Source organism: Brachyhypopomus gauderio, chromosome 3 (genome assembly GCF_052324685.1).
Source record: "Brachyhypopomus gauderio isolate BG-103 chromosome 3, BGAUD_0.2, whole genome shotgun sequence".
Classification (NCBI taxonomy): Eukaryota; Metazoa; Chordata; class Actinopteri; order Gymnotiformes; family Hypopomidae; genus Brachyhypopomus; species Brachyhypopomus gauderio.
This window is the reverse complement of record NC_135213.1, coordinates 32,084,709-32,103,884: the sequence shown is the minus strand read 5'-3', so window position 1 is coordinate 32,103,884 and position 19,176 is coordinate 32,084,709. Positions and strand designations below refer to the sequence as shown.

The following is a 19,176-nucleotide window of genomic DNA, read 5'->3' as shown; positions in this document are numbered from 1 at the left end:
TGTACTTAACCTATGACCTAATGCCACTGAGTTTTTTTTCAGTGCATGTTAAATGTATGCATGCATAGCAGTCTTGATGTTTGACAGTGTGTTCCTATTTATGTAGTTGGTCTCACATTTAGCCTCCACATTTTTAAACAGAGTATGGACGGGCATACCAAAGTAGTTACGGCATCACCCAGTCAACACTACACAGTGATTCCAACAAAGCCCCTTCCTGTTTTCCTCTATCTCAAGAGGGAGTGCATGGACACACACCAAGACATGCATACACACACACACACACACACACACACACACACACACACACACACACACATGCAGAGAGAAAGTGAAACAAGCGTACAGATAGAACAGTGGTGTCAATGACAGACCGAAATCCATCAACACAGAAAAGAATGCGGGAGAAACGACTCCAGACCCTGGTTCTGAACAGTGGTCTCCTTCTCCTCCTCCAGAGCCCGTCTCACCACGCTCTCTCTGGGCTTTAGAGGAACGCTCGCTGGCCTGTCAGATCGTCACCAGCGGAGGAGCAGACATACAGTGTGCCTTTGAGAGAGCACCGCGTGGGCTCCATGCAAGCCCAGAAGAAAAGCTGGACTGTGCCCGGAGCCCTGCCGCACTCTGCCGTTCCCCCAGAGGTGGACGGCCTGATCCGGGCCCGGCCCGCTGTGCCGATGGCCTAAGCTCCATTTGATCAGCCTGTTTGCCCAATCCACCCCTTCATCCTGCACCCTCTCATCGGACCATCCGTGCCATCCATCTCTCTCTCTCTCTCTCTCTCTCTCTCTGTATGTTTTCTTCCTCACTTTAAAATACAAGATGCTTTGAGCTAGTCAAGTTGCTAAATGAGTTCATTAGGAGGATGCTTCCTACTCGCAGGACCATCTGTTCAATCTATACTCGGAGGGTATTAACTATACTTGAAGTATTATTTCTGAGCCATAGTAAAACTCCTTCTGATATTAGTCAACATGTAGTCAGTCCTGAGATAACATGATGCTCATCTTAATGATTAAGTACGTGATTTGGGGTGAATATAAATGATCTGCCTCTCTACCTTACATCTTTGTGCTCCTTTAGGTCATGCACCAAGCTCAAGTTCTTCTGCTGTTCTAGTCTGAAGTGTTTACATCAAAGTGTGAGGGCTAGAGAAGTTTTATCCACCACTCTGACACTTTAGGAACATACCGACATTCCTACACCTAGCACACAAGTGCTAACGCCCTGCAGCGGTCCACAGGGGCTGCCTACCCCTCTGCCTCAGGACAGTGATGAATGAGTCCGTGCCCCCAAAAAATGTTGTTTGTCCCAGCTGATTCATGCTCAGTTTTCCCTAGTTCAGTTCCATTTCCCCATATTCCTTTGGCTGGCCTCAAATCAGCTTAAACCGGACAAGCATTTTGATATATGTTCTTCAAAATGGGAAGAAAATAACTTCACACGGCATCATGACATGGTTTTTTCTGTGTCTGTCACATTATTTTTTTAGATGCTAGGCACCTCATGGATCTGGCTTGTAATTCACTCACTCACTCACTCACTCACGTTTAACATAAGGGGGCTCTGTTAGCAATGAAATAGCTGTGGTGCTTCTCATCAATGACAGTGTGTTCTTGTACCACAGTTTAACGGCTTTTCTGAAAAGTTGCTTTTAGTGTCTGATCTCAGAGACTTCCTAAAGCTGAACTCTTCATTGTTATAGATACTAAGAGTGTCATATGGTATCACATTATCCAAAATCCGATCTCTGCCATCTGCAAAACCCTGCAGCTCTTTTGCAGACAAACCCGGTGCTATCTTGAGAAATGCTGGCGCCGTGATCTGATGTGGGGCTCCCGGGGTGCAGTCCTGTGATTACACCGTGGTACCGGAGCAGCTGGTTGAAGTCCTAATGAGATTAGCCTGTTCACTTTACTGGCCTGTGCCTAAAGAATCTTATGTTTAATCTCATGCGAAGACTGACTAATATGCCTTTTCTGAGGTTCATCAGTTGATAATGTGTGCCTCACAGTGGTGAAGGTGTGAAGTGTAAGCGTGAACCCTGGCCTCGGGCAGGTTCCTGGGTGGAGATGATGGAAAAGGAATAGAACCCTAAAGCCCTCAGATCTTGGTGTCTCGTGCATGATGCTTACAATAAGACGAATTAATATGAGCCAATCACAACTGATCTTCAAGTTCGGGAACTCATCCTCTAGCTCAGCCAAAGACTGGCAATGCTGGCAAAGACAACAACTGCCTTGTACTGATGGAGCTTCCAGTGGGTCCTTAATGTGTTGGTTATCTGGGGAGCATGAAAGTGTTTGCTACCCCTACTGTACCACCACCCTCCCGTGTCCTGTCTCCACCTCCTTACCTGTCCACCCTCTTACCGTGAGATCATTAGTGCATAAACAGCAGCAGGTCCTACAGTCCTGGTGTGAAGAGTTGGGCCGTAGTGGTGAAAATGCCATCAGGAAATGGGGATCGGGTTCTGGAGACAGAGAGCATATGTGTGTGAGAGAGAAAGAGAGACAGATACTTTAAGCGTATGCAGATAGAGAGGCAGCTAGATGTTTCAGATCTGTATCTGTGTGTGTGTGCGTGTGCGTGTGCGTGTGCGTGTGCATGTCCGTGGATGTGTGTGTGTGTGTGTGTGTGTGTGTGTGTGTGTGTGTGTGTGTGCGTGTGCGTGTGCATGTCCGTGGATGTGTGCGTGTGTGTGTGTGCTGACAGTGCTCTTGGGCACCTGCTTCATGTCACCGAGCCCAAAGGAACTTTTCCACAACCATCTGCCCCGGTCCTTCACCACATGCACTGACACCCATTTGGGCCGCACACTGCACTCTAGTCCTGTCAGGTGCACAGGAGGACTAATGATCCAAACTGTGCGTCGTCCCACTTGCTTATATGACATAGCAGTGACCAACTCGGAGAGAGAAAGATATAGACGGGATATATATATATATATATATGGACACTGACATAATCAAACGTTGCCAATCTGCACTTTGTAAGTCGCTCTGGATAAGAGCGTCTGCTAAATGCTGTAAATGTAAATGTAAATGTAAAATGCACTGAATTGCACAGTTAGCATAATCTTCAGTGCAAGGGTGGCTCTGTAGTTGTTGTGTTCCTTCGAGAAGTATCGCTCTCTGATTAGCTTCCATGTACCAGTGCGATGGGGACATCATGCCCAGTGACGGCTGGCTGGACACACAGTCCTGGCGAATGTGGAGAGGAGTGTTGATAAGACAGAACGCGCCGCTCATGTTCAGACAATGGCAAGAGTAAACAAGCATATTGTTTTATTGTTTGTCATGAATTTCCTCCTCTCTTCCTCTCCACCTCCTTTTGCTCCTCCCCCACGTCGCCTGTTTTTTTGCATACTTGCTCCTGCTGCTTCGCGTTCCCCGGATTCCACACCCCCTCTGTCCCACCGACTCGGGGTTCTGTGTGTCCTCAGAATCTCCCTCCACCACTTCCATCTGTCCATCTCTCTGACCCATTGCTCCACCCCACACACCCCTCCCCCCACACCCTCCGTGTCGTTCCTCTGTCAGCAGCCATTTCCTATTTACATGCCCCGTTCCTCTTTTCCCCTATTTATCTCTGATGTTTTGCTTGACCTTATCTAGTGACCCCCCCCCCCCCCCCCCCCCCCCCCCCATACACACACACACACACACACACACACACACACACACGGTCCACTCACATGGGCCGGGCCGTTGACTCAGAACCTCGGCGGATCACATTTGCCTTCCCCCGTATCTCGGCCTTCTTATGACCTCTGCGCTACGCTGTCAGACCCGCCATTGACCTGCCTGACTAAGGTGGCATAGCTGGACACATGCAGCCGGATGCCCAGGGGGTGGCCAGCTTTGGACCGCGGTGGTGTCAATGCAGGCTGGCACCGGACTGGGGTCAGGGAACAGGGGTGGTCTGCCCAGCTGAGTGGATCTGCACAACCACGTCGAGCGCGGCGGCCCAAGGGATCTTGGACACGGGCCATCTCAGGAGCCCGATTTAGCCGCCAAAGCCTGCCTTCAACCTGCTGGCCCCTTCTGAGCCTGGAGACCCTGTAGCTGGTCAGGTCTGTGTCAGAAGAAGTGCTGAGGGGATTTGTGAATGTAATAGATACCTAGTCTTTTGTACTCACGTGTGTGTGCGTGCTCACATGTTTGGGAGTCTGTGTTTAAGAGAGCACATGAACACATGCTTTAGTGACAGATTTTTTTCAGATGTTGCAAATATTGTGTGTGTGTGTGTGTGTTCGTGACCTGCTGTCCACATCATGGCACAATGACAAGCCCAGCCCAGCTGGGAGGAGACATCTCGTATTGGTTCCCAGGCTTAGCGTTTATCCGTCCAGACGGAGCTCGCAGGCTTGCAGGCTAATTTGTCTCCCTCCCCCGCCCCGTTTGCATGGCCCAGTTTTATCACACCAAAAAACCACATGCCCTAACCCTTTTTTATAACAGGCCTTTAAATCCCTGCACACATGGCTGTTGGCCTCTGTCTGCTGACCCACGGCCGTCACTTCCTGTGTCTCCCCCTTCCTTCCTGGGTTCACTAGCGGGGGCCGGGGGGCGGAGGCGGGTATCGGATCCTCTGGGCTCGCTGCTGTGGTGCTGGCACGGCCATGCCCACAGAGCTTCTGACGGATGGCAGAAAGGCTCGCATTGACTGTGGGAACGAGGAGGGGGCGTGTGCCTCCCCCGCCACTGACCCCCACCGCCACAGTACTGATTTCTTCAAGTTTTTTTTTTCATCTGAAGTGGAGAATGTGATTTACAAATGAAATGTATTTGGTGTGACATGTTTATAGTGTTTTGGAGTGGACTTGAATGAGTCTGTGTATTGTGTATAAGCAAATCAGTTTAAGAATATTCTATCTAGATGGTCCAGTAGAGGTCAGTGTTTAAAATGCTGTGGTACAGACCTACAAAGGGCGGTATAAAAATACTTTAAATTTACTATTTTGCAGTACTTCTGGCACATTTTACATATCTGTAATATGTGATTTATAGGCAGTGTTTTAACTCATTTATGTGTTTGTTCTTTATGTGCTTGTAGGAATTATTAATAGAATTTGATTCTGCCAGCCAACAGAAATCAGTTAATTTTGGGTGAGGGCAAATTCGAAAGCCAGACAAGATGGGCAATATCTAATACGTCATGGGCAATCTCTAATCACGTCCCTTCTGTGCTGCTTGACGCCTTATTATTATATAGAAGTGAATTTCCAGATGTGGGATTTAGAGAATATTTCTTGCATTCCAAAATGTGTTTTGTGTTGCCATTCCTGAACTGTCATTAATGCTCAGACTGCCTGATGTCTGCATGAAAACACAAAAATGAAAATCCAAACAAAACGAACCAGAACCAAACCGACCCTGGAATAGGCCTATGCACATTTGACAAGAATTCGGCTCATGTCTTTGATCGGACTGTTAAGCGACAATAATGCTTTCTTGGTGTGAAACGCTCACTCTTCTATTGTGCTGGCCCGCATTGTTTAATTGTACAGATAGGAAATGCAATCTCGTGTGATGTAATAAAACTACTACGGGTGTAACTTAACGATATTGTAATGATGATCGCGTGATTTATTTTTAATTTTTCCTAGGCTCTTTATGATGCGGATAATATACCATGGCGTTTTGTATTCGGCGCGTTTTGGGTTGCTACGTGTGCGCGCGTCTGGACGATTCTGGAGCGTCACGGGTTAACAAACCCAGAGATTCTCTAGACAGGGCGGGCGCGTGCGTGATTGGTTACCCCTTCTCTTACGTCACGCATTCGGGGCGCGTTCTGTTGGCGTGACGCAAAATTAGAGGGGCGTGTTGTAAGCGAAATCAGCTGTAGAAACAAAAACATTTATGCGAGACCCCCCCCTCCCCTCCCCAGAACGAAAGGTTTCAATGCAAATTTAAAGAGTTCAAACAGAAATATACATAGTTGTTGGAGTTACAGGCTGCTTCCTGGTATTGGAAAACTTCTGTCAGTTCAGCAATGCACGAGTGAAGATGCTTCCTTTGTGAGAGGCGCAAGATAATAACAGTGCCGAGCGGACAAGCCCTCCGTGAAAAGTGTGGTGTCTTCAAAATACGTAATAATTTCAAGCCTCCTGACCTCCTGCGCCCGGTTTAACGGGAGCGAGGAGCGGACCAAGAACGGACTGGCATGTGGGTCAATACTGGATCCGTCGGAAGGTAGGGCGAAATGAGGTTTACACGCGAGCGACTCACATGTTCTACATCACGATTTAGAAGCAGCTGGTACTACGGATATGCAGATCGTTCTGAAACAACGCTGCGTGGAGTGTTAAAACTTGATATTTTGTCATTCGCGAGTTCATTTTTATTTCTTTGCAGTTGTCATGGCCGTCCACTTACAGTTTGTTGCTATGCTTCCTCAGTATAGTACCTGAATATTTTCCGGACGCGGTGGCGCGCATGGGCTTGGCTCCGCGGTGCGGCATCCCTTTGGTATAGAAGGGGTGTACTGGTTACTTCAAAACCAAATTGTAACACAGCACGATCTAGCTAATATTTTCTGTGTATAAAGCGAGAAATCCTCTTAACCAGAGAGCTACTTATTAACATTTCTCAATGAAACGCATTCTCAATGAACACAGAACTGTTGGTACTTGTGAATGTGAATGGTGGCTTATCAATGGCTGCCCGTAGATATTTCATACTCCACCTATTCACCTGATGTAATCTCTGGAAATACTCCCCTCTTTTCGAATTGTAAGATCTGGCTTTCTGTTTTTTGTAAGCGATGATGGCACATTCCTAGATTAACACTCGTATCTTAGTGTTTGTGTGACCATCCTAATCAGAGAACATTGGTGTTTCTTGATAAGAGTTGAAGTCTTAAGTTATAATACAAACGTCAGTGAATGTCCTACTCTGACATAACCTATTGTATGTTCCCTGATAATGTTATCATATTTTTTTGTCTTTCTTTAACTAAATTCACATTTGTTGTTTTTTCACACACAATGACTCCACTTTAGTTCCATGTTTCATAACGGTCGTTATTCTAAAACATCTTTAAAGTGTGCTAATACTTTCATTGTAAACGATATGATTTGTTCAGCATTTCTTTTTTTTAAATCTGTATGACTTTCTTTAAAGCTTTCCCTGAACTTTCAACAACTGCAGAAAATGAGCTTTTTCCCATTGTTCAGTGATTGATGCATTGAGGAGCATCATGTTCACTCCCAGGGCTTGAGGATCAACACGCTTAGATACATTTCACTGAAGAAATATTTACAGTGGATATTTTATAGACACTTCCATGGCCGGAGTGGGCCACTTTTTCAGCCCGGGGGTTTCATCCCCAAATCCGGCCCTAAATTATTTTTCTATCCCAATCGGCCCAAACTATAGATCAGGGGTGCTCATTACGTCGATCGCGATCGACCGGTCGATCGCGAAGGAAGTGTCGGTCGATCGCGAAGGAATGTGCGTAGATCGCGTCACATAAAATAGTAGTAGATTAATCGCACATCTGCACTGACGGTTGTATTTTGATTGACATTCACGGTAGCCAATCTGCAATCCACTCAACAAATTACGTTCGCCACCCCCCCCCCCCCCCCCCCCGCTCAACAAATTACGTTCGCCACCCCCCCCCCCCCCCCGCTCAACAAATTACGTTCGCCGCCACCCCGGTAGATCTTTCTGACTTGGTCACCTTATAAGTAGCTCGCAAGCTGAAAACTGTGGGCACCCCTGCTATAGATTGACATGAGCCGGCCCATCGGGAATCCTCCCGAATCTCCCGATTAGCCACTCCGGCTCTGGACACTTCTATAGTCAGAAACTTATTTCATGATGAAACTGTAAAAATGTTTCTAAATCAACAGATGGGTGTTTTGCCTTCTATTAAAGAACTTTCTAATTATGTGTATATTTAATTTAAGGGTACTGAATATATAGTAATGTTTTTTAATAGCCTGTTTATGTAATGGCATAACACGGCAGATTGGGGTGTGTGCAGATATTCAGACATTCAGTAAAGGAGCAAATGGAAAGTGGGGGGAAAAGTGTGAGAGATGCATTAACTCTGTGTAGAGATTTTGTCTTTAATGCAGTCTCAACTGAATGTGGGCACAGATGGTCCCAAGTGCTGTGTGCTTGACAGATGAGCACTACAGATGAAAAAAGAAGCAAAAATGGGCTTAGATGGCGGAGGATTCCAGGCTTTTACCCACGGTGCATTGCTGTTGCGACTCGTGCCCCGTACCCCATTAATACATAAACTCCCGAGCGGATTCCTGTATCCTGGCATTGGAAGCCGTTACTGGCCTGAGCTCAGGGGCTTTGACCTTTGTAGCCATGGGCTGGGTGTGTTTTATCGGGCGACCGCGTTGGAACCGCAGGCAAAAGTCCTGGCCAGCAGCCAGCCTTAACAAGCCTCTCCCTGCCCTTGGCTGTGTGTTCGCCCAGGAGCAAAGGTGAGGTGTGTTTGGAGAGCATCCGGTCCTTAGGGCCTCCTTCCAAGGCACCCTGCTGCCTCCTTTAACATTGCAGAGCTGTATCTTTGTTGCTATCTTGGTGATTTTATTTCTTTTTCCTCAGAGGGTTTTAATGCCCGCAGTTGCGCGCACAGCTGAGACGTCTTTGACCAGCGATGTCCTCTGTCCTCCGAGGGTGGATTTTAGAGTTGTTCGCAGCCTGCGCTGGCAAAGAAGCATGGTGCCAGGGAGAAAAGAGAGACATAGTCCTCTTTAGAGTAGGCTTAATGGCACTATAATGAGGTGGTGTGTGAGACAATGTCTCAGCGAAGTGTCTTCTTTCTCTCTGTGTTCTCCTGAAGGCCTTGCAGCTTCCGTCTGGATCTCCTCTTACCCACATGCTCCCTCCTTGGCTTCCAGCTACTGCGATAAACGTTCTTGGCGAGGACTGTCCATTACCTCCGCCTCATAAGCAACACACTCGAAGGTCCTCCGGGCACCGAAAGTGCTCAGCCACGGTTGGCTTCTTCCATCATTGCCCGTTAGTCCCGGAGTCCTGCCACACACCGTTGCCCTCGGGCAATCCGCCGGCGGGTAGCAGGCTTATGTAACCACTCTGAGCAAGCCCGCCTTTTAGACGCCACAGAGCTCTTCCCTACAAACGCGGCCTGATGCACCGCCCCTTGGCCTGATGCACCGCCCCTTGGCCTGATGCACCGCCCCTTGACCTGACGCACCGCCCCTTGACCTGACGCACCGCCCCTTGACCTGACGCACCGCCCCTTGACCTGACGCACCGCCCCTTGACCTGACGCACCGCCCCTTGGCCTGACACTGGTGCGTGGATGAGTTTACATGTGTAATGGCGATGTTGTGTAGGCCTGCAGTGTTTGCAGTCAGCCACTAAGGCCCACATGTAGAATGCTGTGCTCTAAGAGAGGGCATAGGTCATGGGTCCTGGTTATGTCACACCAGACCCAGTTGGTTCAGTTGGTGACATTGGAGCTGTTACATAACATGCAGGCATGCGCACACACACACACACACACACACACACACACACACACACACACACACGCACACATGCTGCATCAAGGAAGGGAAGAGTCTCTGTCCTGATTTTGTTGTTCGTTGAGGGATACTTGCATGAAGATCAGACACAGTAAAGCACTGTTGAAGAAATTCTTCAGAAGCTAAACCAACAACACAGGGTAGTTTTAAATGTTTAATTTGTTTGTTTATTTATTTTAACCGTTTAGACGGATCTTGCATTTAAGTTTAATAGAGTTGTCAAATGAGGCTTATGGTGACTGAGAGATGGAAACAATGTATTTTTAATCCATTCAAACATGGTGATAGTTTTCCACTCAGGCTAAGTGAACACACACACATGCGTGGACGCGTGCACACACACACACACACACACACATCCTACATCCTACAGAAACAGGGCTTGGCTCGTCTGAACTGAGCAGAAGCTATTCTGTGGGCAGTGAAATGTTTGTGAATGGAGTAGGCGTTTGCCACGGACTCCCTCTCTCTCTGTCTCTATCTCTCTCTCCCCCACACACACTCGTTCTTTGGTGCATTACTCCTTTCTTTCTCTTTTTCTTTCAGTTCATGCGGCCCTTCCAGTAGTGACCTTACAACGCTTCTCTCTGCTCTCCGCTCACCACTGGCCGCGATTCCCGCAAGGTCTCGCGTGCTCTGTGGCAGAGCCCTTTGAACCCTCTCTGTTGATGCAGTTAAAGGCATCGTGGGAAACACCGATACCTACGGTGACGCGTCAGGCGCGTGCGTGCAGCCTAGACGGAAACAGCTCGTGTCCACATAGAAGGGAAACTCGATGCGGCTCTGGAGGTGTCTGGTTTCTGAACCTCTCTGCCAGGTTCTCAGCTAGTGTGCGTGCGCACGTGCCTTCCGTTCTTCTCAAGCCATGGTGATGGAGCTCTTCTTCTAGAAGGCCTCGCCTGCTTTCGGACCCTCTCATCTCCTCAATCAGTACCATACCCAGCAGCTCCCGCACGCCAAGTCGCGGGAGGGTGGAGAGACAAAGAGACGAGTGGGTTGATATCTCCTCTCTCTCTCTCTCTCTCTCTCTCTCTCTCTCTCTCGCTCTCTCTCGCTCTCTTTTTTTACCCCTGAGATCAGAGTCTGCTGTGAAGTTACATCACGCATTGCTCTGTCTCCGTGCTGATTACTGGCCTGCATACAGTATGAGCACAATGCTCTTCAATAGCTTTTTTTTTCTTTTCTTAATTAATTAATTTTTTTAGCTAAAGACAGGATGCAAACCCACCCACCACATGCAAGCTCACTTAAACTACTAAGCCAGAAAAAAACATGCGTGTTGTCAGAACACACCTGAATGAAGTGACAATGGCATTGAAGAAACGTTGCATAGGACAGCATGATGCAGTCTTCTGCAGTATTCTGCCAAGCCAAGACTGAGAAATAAAGTCACTGTCCCAATGCCTGTGTTAACAGAATGTGCACTGCAGTGTCTGTGGTAAACTAGGCCAGTACCCTAATGCACTGCATTCTTCACAGTGGCCCTAAACTCATAATCTCTAACCTGTTTATGGTTTTACAGTCGTTCAGACTGCTGGTGCTTTCGCCACGCATGGCAAGTTTAAAGATTCCATGAGATAATGTAGGATTGAAGTAAAGCTAGCATCTGTGTTCAGCACAGTGACGCGGCACCATCGGCCTGGGCGAGACAGGAGTGAACAGAACGGAGCTCTCTTTAGCGTTTACCTTTGAAAATAGCTACTGCCATTCCATCCATCACCTCAGAGAGCACTTCCTCCAATCTGCAAACACCAAGGTAGGCTGCCTCTTCCCAGACCAGGCCATTATGGCGGTTAAGTCGTGGAAAGGAGGTGATGCGTGAGGAACGGACCAAGGAGTGCACAACTTATTTCTAGTCCACAAGCCTCAGCATCTGTCACCTCAGCATCTGAGCACCTCCTTCTTCAGCACATCGAGACGTGACGCGGCCGTGTCCCCTGGGCTGCCTGGGAAGCCGACTCTTTTGGTCAGTCTTAACAGGCACTGTTTTTAGACAACAACCCCCAGCCTGCCATCGGGGGTGTTGAAGGTCACGGCAGTGACGCCCATGTCAGCGGAGTATGGCGCCCCATGCCGGCTCCGTCCGGTGCGTGGACGTGCCTTAAGGGGTGTGCAGTCGGTGTGTTAAGTGTAGAGAATCGACTGAGATCAACAGCTACGATTATTAGGCGCTGCCGCTGGTGGGAAGGAAATTGCAGGCGGGTTTTGAAATGTACTTAAGCGGCTTCGTCTGAATGAGAGTCTTCCCCTTTGTGATTCTGTGATGGCTAGCATGCTTTTATGGTACCAGGCTTTCCTGAATTTCAGCATTTCATTGATCCCAGTGATCTTGGGCACGGCATACCCACTTCCTTCAAGAAATATCTTGGTAGCAAAAGCAAAGGAAAAAAAAGTCTCTTTCATTCTCCTCTTTGGCATCAGAAGGAATGTTGGCCATTGCTTGTTGCTTAATCATGTCGGGGCTTGCAGTGAGCGTTTTGTTGTTGTTGTTATTGGTGGCGGTGGTGGTGTTGTCATGGTTATCGAGTTACAGCATGCACACTGCTCGCTAGTCCATTCTGACCACATCTTTTAAAATGGAAATATTTTGCCTCTTTTATTGTGCAGAGAGATGCAGGCTGTGTGTGTGTGTGTGTGTGTGTGTGTGTGTGTGTGTGTGTGTGTGTGTGTGTGTGTGTGTGTGTGTGTGTGTGTTTGCACGCATGCATCTGTCCATCATAGCAGGTGGGGGCTTTACATGCTGTTCCAAAATAAACCGCTGGGATTTGCTTTCTGAGCAGTCATGGTTCCCCCTAGTCCAGGGTAGGCTGGGGTGTAAGAGGGAGAGTGGTCTATGTGGAGTGGTGTGCGCAGTCTCTCAGCTCAGGAGGGGCGTGGGGCCAAACACGGGCTACTCTCAGGCCCTTTGTTGCTCTCTTACTGAGAGTGAATCAGCACCTGAATTGATTTGATTTTCTTTTTAGCTTGTAAAAGTTTTGCCTCAGGCTGTAGAGAACCTACCCATTGATCCATTGGACCAATATAAGAGAAGTACTTATTATTTATAAAGACAGGATGACCGCTTACAACACGAGTGAGCTAATATGTGTTGGCTCATTTTTTTTTTCATTTTCATTGGTCACATTTATTCACATTCTCTCTCTCTCTCTCTCTCTCTCTCTCTCTCTCTCTCTCTCTCTTTCAGGGCTCTCTCCATGGATATAGACACAGACTATGAAAGGCCTAATGTGGAGACCATAAAGTGTGTGGTGGTGGGTGATAATGCGGTGGGTAAGACCCGCCTTATCTGTGCCCGCGCCTGCAACGCCACCCTCACCCAGTATCAGCTGCTCGCCACCCACGTGCCAACCGTGTGGGCCATCGACCAATACCGCGTGTGCCAGGAGGTGGGTAGCCCTGCCACATATGTGCAACATATTGGAATGTACACACACACACACACACGTGTATATATATATATATATATATATATATAGTGTGTGTGTGTGTGTGTGTGTGTGTGAGGCGCATATATATATATATTATATAGGGGAGAGTGGGGACAGTTGCAACGTGTGGCAGTTGCAACACTGCAGATTTATCAAATCAGAAACAACCTAGAGTGTTGACAGTCATACTGCACATGCTCAGTTGGACCCTCCTTCTTTCTGCAAGATTGCAGCCACTTTTGAACATCTCTTCTGGGTGAACAAAAAAACAAGGTAAAAAAGTAAACATTTTTATGAACAGAATTTTTCTCATAGTGTCTAATCTGTTTGCATCAAGTATTGGAAAGTTGTGTCATTTTAATCTGCAGTTTCTTAACTTTTAAAAGACACAGCTACCATTTGTCAACGCTAATGTGCTAAGCTATTATAGCTAGTTTTAAGATGGCTGCCAGTGTGGGGACAGTTGCAACATGTTGTTGCAACTGTCCCCACACTGTATTGCAACTGTCCCTCATGACAATAATAATGGAAATTAGATAAAATATAAATTGGACAATTTTATTGGCCTGATCTTGAATACATCATGTATATCAATAGCCTGCTCTTTGAAAAAGTCAGACTTGGGTGCAATATTTTGCTATTTATATGTTCTGTTTTTTCAGTATGCCACGAGACAGGAAAAGAAAAACAGATATGGGTGTCTCTCTACACACTGTCAATTTACGCCTATGGTACAAACAGTTTTTGCAATAGGTTAACAAGGCTGTTTTGCCTTCCCCACTGTCAGATCACAATTAAACAAAACAACATGAATAATGATTCTCAAGAATAATATTTGATTACTTTTTATAAGTGTTACAACTGTCCCTCGGGACTGTTGCAACCGTCCCTTTATATATATTAGTGGTGGGCCGTTAACGGCGTTCGTTAATTTGATACTCTTATCGGGCGATATAAAAATTATCGCCGTTAATCTATTCTTAAAGTTGGGTTGGGAACTGGGTCAAAATGGGTAAGCAAACTATGATGACTTTCAACTTGATAGTTTAGCTTGGCTGTATTCCTAACCAAATTGCACAGTAGGGGCGAGAACGAATTTTTAAACCTGTGAATTACAAATCGTACGTGTTTTTATATGGATGCAGCCACGAAGTCGCCAGGTTTGCTTCATGGAAAATTCATTTTTAGGAACGTAAAATGTTACCGGAGCGGAGCTCGGAGCGGTCGTTTTCTGCATGGTCCTAGCGCTAGATTCGTCGCTATTTAAATATTTCTTTTTAATCGTTAAAACTACAGAGGACCAAAACTGACTTTTGAAAATTACGTCCGTGAGGTTAAATGTACTAAATGTTGGCTTACATTTCAAATATCATGTTTAGCTGAATAAACATGTTATTTAATGTACAGTATGTAGGCTTACAAATTCATGTTTAACTGAATAAACCGTTGAACACGAGTAGCCTACATTTTATTGAGCATGTTTTTTTTTTCTTCAAGTATCAAAGTAGAACAGCTTCCTCATCAGTCATGCATTTTGGAAACAGGAGATGAGCCCCTGGTCTAATGCACCCTCTGTATTAAGAAACCCTATCTCAATGACTGACTTTTAGTCATTACTTGGGTAGCACGCATATGAGCCATTTTAATATAGATTAATCTAGATTAATTTCAAGATTTCAGTGAGATTAATCTAGATTAAAAAAATTCTATGAACACCAATATATATATATATATATATATATATATATATATATATATATATATATATATATATATATATATATATATATATATATATAATTACACACACACACACACACATACATACATACATACATACATATAATACATGTGTGTGCGGTTCTAAACCACCGTGCAGGATGCTATCTAAAGTGGGTGGTGTTGTCAACGGAAAGAACACCAAAAATGTTCGACAACGTGATTTCCTGTTACAAAGGTGACACATATAAAGGAACACGCGCCTCCCAACACAATGAATGTATCGACTGCTGGTTATGTCTGACAGACTGTAAATAGCTGCAGGTACCAAAGCAGACAAGCAAGCACATTATCTGTTTAAGGATTACATTAGCCGATTTTGTTTAGCAGTATACAGTATTTATATTATATTCTGGATAAACAGGCCTAAGAAATCCTCAAGTGCTGAGGGCTATCAGAGGGCCCTGTGAGGCCTGTCTGAGGGCTGTGTGTGCTTATTGGTGCTGTTCCAGAGAACCAATGAACTTGTACTGAAGCTTGGCAGTATTTTATGTATAGAGACCAGCCATATGACGCACTGCACATCTTCTGTGGGAAAGTGCGTGCAGTGTGAGTCTTGCCCGCTAAACCTAATGTGTTTTAGTTGCTTTTGTGTGGCTAAAATTATGTAATATATTATGACAAAAGCTAAAATTGATATGTTGATATGTTAAACACTAAATGGTCAATTGGAACATTCCTAACACAAATATACAGAGATTTTTTTTTTATTCTGTGAATTTTCAGTTTTCTTTCTTTTTAAACCACAAACTTGATATCATAGTGACACAGGCCTTTTTTCATCCGTGAAGCACTGAAACAGCAAATTACATTTAATTAAATATATTATCCTCATAAAGGTATTAACTAATCTCAGTATAAACAGAACTTGGAATGCATTTAATATAGTAAATGAGAATGATGTACATGGTCATTATCAGCACAACCTAAATTCATAACTGACACATCAGAGGCTTTATTGATTTCTTAAGTTCCGTGTCCTAGGTTGGTATATTACCAGATTTATTATTTTATCCAAGGTTCTGAATCGACAACTAGACCCAGACACAATACTGATTATTATTGCGGGCTGTTTTGGATGCGTTGCTGAGCCCACAATCGGATCCATTCTCCTGCTGACAAGCTGATGATGGCAAAAATGTTCCCCTCTTATGGAAGAGAAAAGCACTTGTCCCTTGGTTAACAGATGGCTGACAGAAGTGACTGAGGTCAACTGTCTCTGTTTGAAGGGATCAGGATTCCTTCCACTTCATTCTTGAATCATAAATCTAGGGCCTGGGGCTTACTCCTAAAGGGATTTATTTTTGTGTTCTCTCTAACTTAAAATTATTTGTATATATATACACACACACACACACACACACAAAGAGCAATGCACACAAATCCGAATCTGAAAATATGTTCATAAAGCTATGTTTATGTACGCTACACTCTTGTACTATAGTGTGTTTTTTTGTGTGTACACTCGATCTGCTAATGGATAACATGCTGTTTAATGGATGACCCATGCCTGGACAGTCTAGCAATCTATTTAATACATTAATACACCAAGATAAATAGCTAAACGGGAGTTAAGCATTTGATCTCTCCCCTGCAGGTGTTGGAAAGATCCAGAGATGTGGTGGACGAGGTTAGTGTCTCCCTCAGGCTGTGGGACACCTTCGGAGATCATCACAAAGACAGACGCTTTGCTTACGGCCGGTCAGTGGAACGACACACTGAACTACTTAGTCCCCGCATCCCCACTCCACTTCCCATAATCCCCGTCTTTGGTCTCACCTGACTGTATCCCCTCACCTTCTCTCATTCTCCCCACTGGTAGTTGTAGTCTTTCAAAGTTCTGGTCACCGACCTAATCTTCCCGGCTGTGTGATGTGCCTTGAGCATGGCCCAGTTTGGCCGGAGGCGGAGCGAGGTGTGGGATCAGTAGAACGGCATTTCTGACTCGGTTCAGAAGTGGTTTGTGAGACCGCTGAGCTGGTGGACTTGAGGCAGGGCAGCAGGCTCGGCAAACGGAAAACGCCCCCAATGTGGTTACTCACCCTGAAATCTCCGAGGTAGCAGACGCACAAACACAAGCACTGCTAACCTTAATTACTGCAGTCACATCAGAGCACTGAGATCACAGGGCAGGATGTTTTTGTGATGGCTAACCATGCGTGCACTGTCCCCACTGTTATTTTTTATAAGTGCTTATTTAAGTGTGAGGAGATATTCCCAAGAGACTATATGTACTCGATCAAAAAATATGTACTTCGCTCATCCGGATGGGCTGGACATGATTCGGTGGAGAGGAGACGCTACTGAAAACTCTCTTGTTTTGGAAACACTGCACTGAATATCCTTCCTCTTTCATCAACCACTGCTCACACACACACACACACACACACACACACACACAGTCACGTACACACAGTCACGTACACACAGACACACACATGCTGCCTTAGACAATGTTTCCCATTGCTCAGTGGCTTAGATTGTAATCAATGGCAGATAAATTCCCAGAAGTCCGTTTGGATATAGTTGACCCAGCTACTAGGTACTATATTGGGTAAACAATTCTATTGAAATCTCATATATATATATATATATGTTAATATTTGCCTTACTGCTGTTTCCCTGGTTTACAACCAGAGGCCTGGAAATGATGACTTGAGTTTTGCCATGTGAGAGTATGCAATGTGATAGTATGCCATGACAACTCTCACATCACTACGTCTTGATGTGGGGCACTAGTGCACTCTTTTCCCACAATTGACCAATTACAGCATCTGTTAAACAGGCCATTTAATGATGTCACTGAATCACTGTTTAGGTTACTTGCCTGTGTGTGTGTGTGTGTGTGTGTGTGTGTGTGTGTGTGTGTGTGTGTGTGTGTGTGTGTGTGTGTGTGTGTGTGTGTGTGCGAGTGCATGCGTGCGTATTTGGTGCGGTCAGACAGACCAGCAGGCAGTAGTATGTGACTTTGTTTCACAACTCTCTGAAAGGCCAGACACCCATTACATAATATACCACCCTGAACTTTGATTTGCCTTTACCCCACAAAGTATGTCAGTACTCATTATTCATTCAGTGATGGTAAATGATTGCAATGAATGTGTGAGCATGCACGTGTTTGCAGTGTTTTAACTCTGGCACTTTTCCAGCTTTTGTTTTGGGTTCAAGACTTCGCGTGATATGACTTGAATGTATAAACACACACAAACATCTACCCCTATAGTCAATATGCCTGTGAGTCTATTATGTGCACTTTAATGTGGATTAAAAAGCTGTCTGAGCCACCTAATGAGGCTTTGACTGTGTGCTAATATGAATTTGTACCTGCATAAGTGTGTGTCTGTGTGTGTGTGTGTGTGTGTGTGTGTGTGTGAGTGAATCAACTAAGTGATGTAACCACATCATGCTTTGTTTTAAACACAGACAAAGCCACTGCACTACACCCTTTATACAGTCTCATGTTCTGAAACCACAAATTCCGCCACAGCACAACCCAGGTGGATCAGTATACCCGAGACCAGCATCTTGGCAGCGCCCTTCTTGGGGTTCTTGGGTAACACAGATTTCACGCCCTTCCCTCACAGGAAATTCAAGAGCACTAAAACACGCAGGCGCCCACAAACACCACGCTCCCACAAATGCATCAGCCGTGCACACACACACCAGGGTTGTTCCTCTTGTTAGAGTCTGCCTGTGGCTCTTTGTCTTCACCTCATTAATTTATGCCTGGACTAAACTGGAGAGGCGTCGTTCTCCACGTGTAATACTCGGCCTGTGTGCAACGACCTCTCGAACTCGGGAATGGAATATCTGTGCCACAGTTACAGTTCTAACATGCAGCTAACCATGAAAGCTAAATATAGTCGTGTGTGTGTGGTTTTTACTATCACTCTTTTAATTAACACCTCACATTTTGACTCTTGTACTCCTCTTCGGTTCCTTCGACTCCTCCTCGTAGGAAAACAAAACCGTTTTTGTGTAACTAGCCGGTGCCATGCGTTCGTGTAAAGACATCACACAGGAAGTCTGTTACAAGCACACAGGCCGTACTCTTCGAGCTGTGTGGTCTCGTTCGCACTAACGCTTCCTCTTCCACCACGTCGCAGGTCCGATGTGGTGGTGCTGTGCTTCTCCTTGGCCAACCCCAACTCCCTGCGCCACGTCCGAACCATGTGGTACCCCGAGATCAAGCACTTCTGCCCTCGCACCCCCATCATCCTGGTGGGCTGCCAGCTGGACCTGCGCTACGCCGACCTGGACGCAGTCAACCGGGCCCGTCGGCCCCTGGCCAAGTATGGCCTGCAGGCCCCCCGCACTTACCCTCCCTTCTGGAAATCACCATTGTACTATGACACAATGCAGAGTGCCAGTGGCAATTATTTAAGTATATATGCAACATATGTCCATGTAAACATTTCCTACAGGAAATCAGTTACTGTCAGTTAC

General features: G+C 45.9%; 1 protein-coding gene across 4 annotated transcripts in view; it reads left to right on the top strand.

Moving 5' to 3' along the window:
- Positions 1-19,176, top strand: part of rhobtb4 (Rho related BTB domain containing 4) — a 44,573-nt gene that overhangs the window by 8,800 nt on the left and 16,597 nt on the right. Inside the window, exons 1-4 of one of the 4 annotated variants that reach the window (XM_076997648.1) lie at positions 3,670-4,075; positions 12,708-12,909; positions 16,328-16,431; positions 18,837-19,022. In XM_076997648.1, the coding sequence (XP_076853763.1) occupies positions 12,718-12,909; positions 16,328-16,431; positions 18,837-19,022 (482 nt within the window). In that variant the 5' untranslated portion in view covers positions 3,670-4,075; positions 12,708-12,717. Of the gene's footprint in view, positions 1-3,669; positions 4,076-5,846; positions 6,198-12,707; positions 12,910-13,080; positions 13,225-16,327; positions 16,432-18,836; positions 19,023-19,176 lie in introns of those variants that run through there. The other 3 variants (XM_076997646.1, XM_076997647.1, XM_076997649.1) reach the window with 3 other exon arrangements.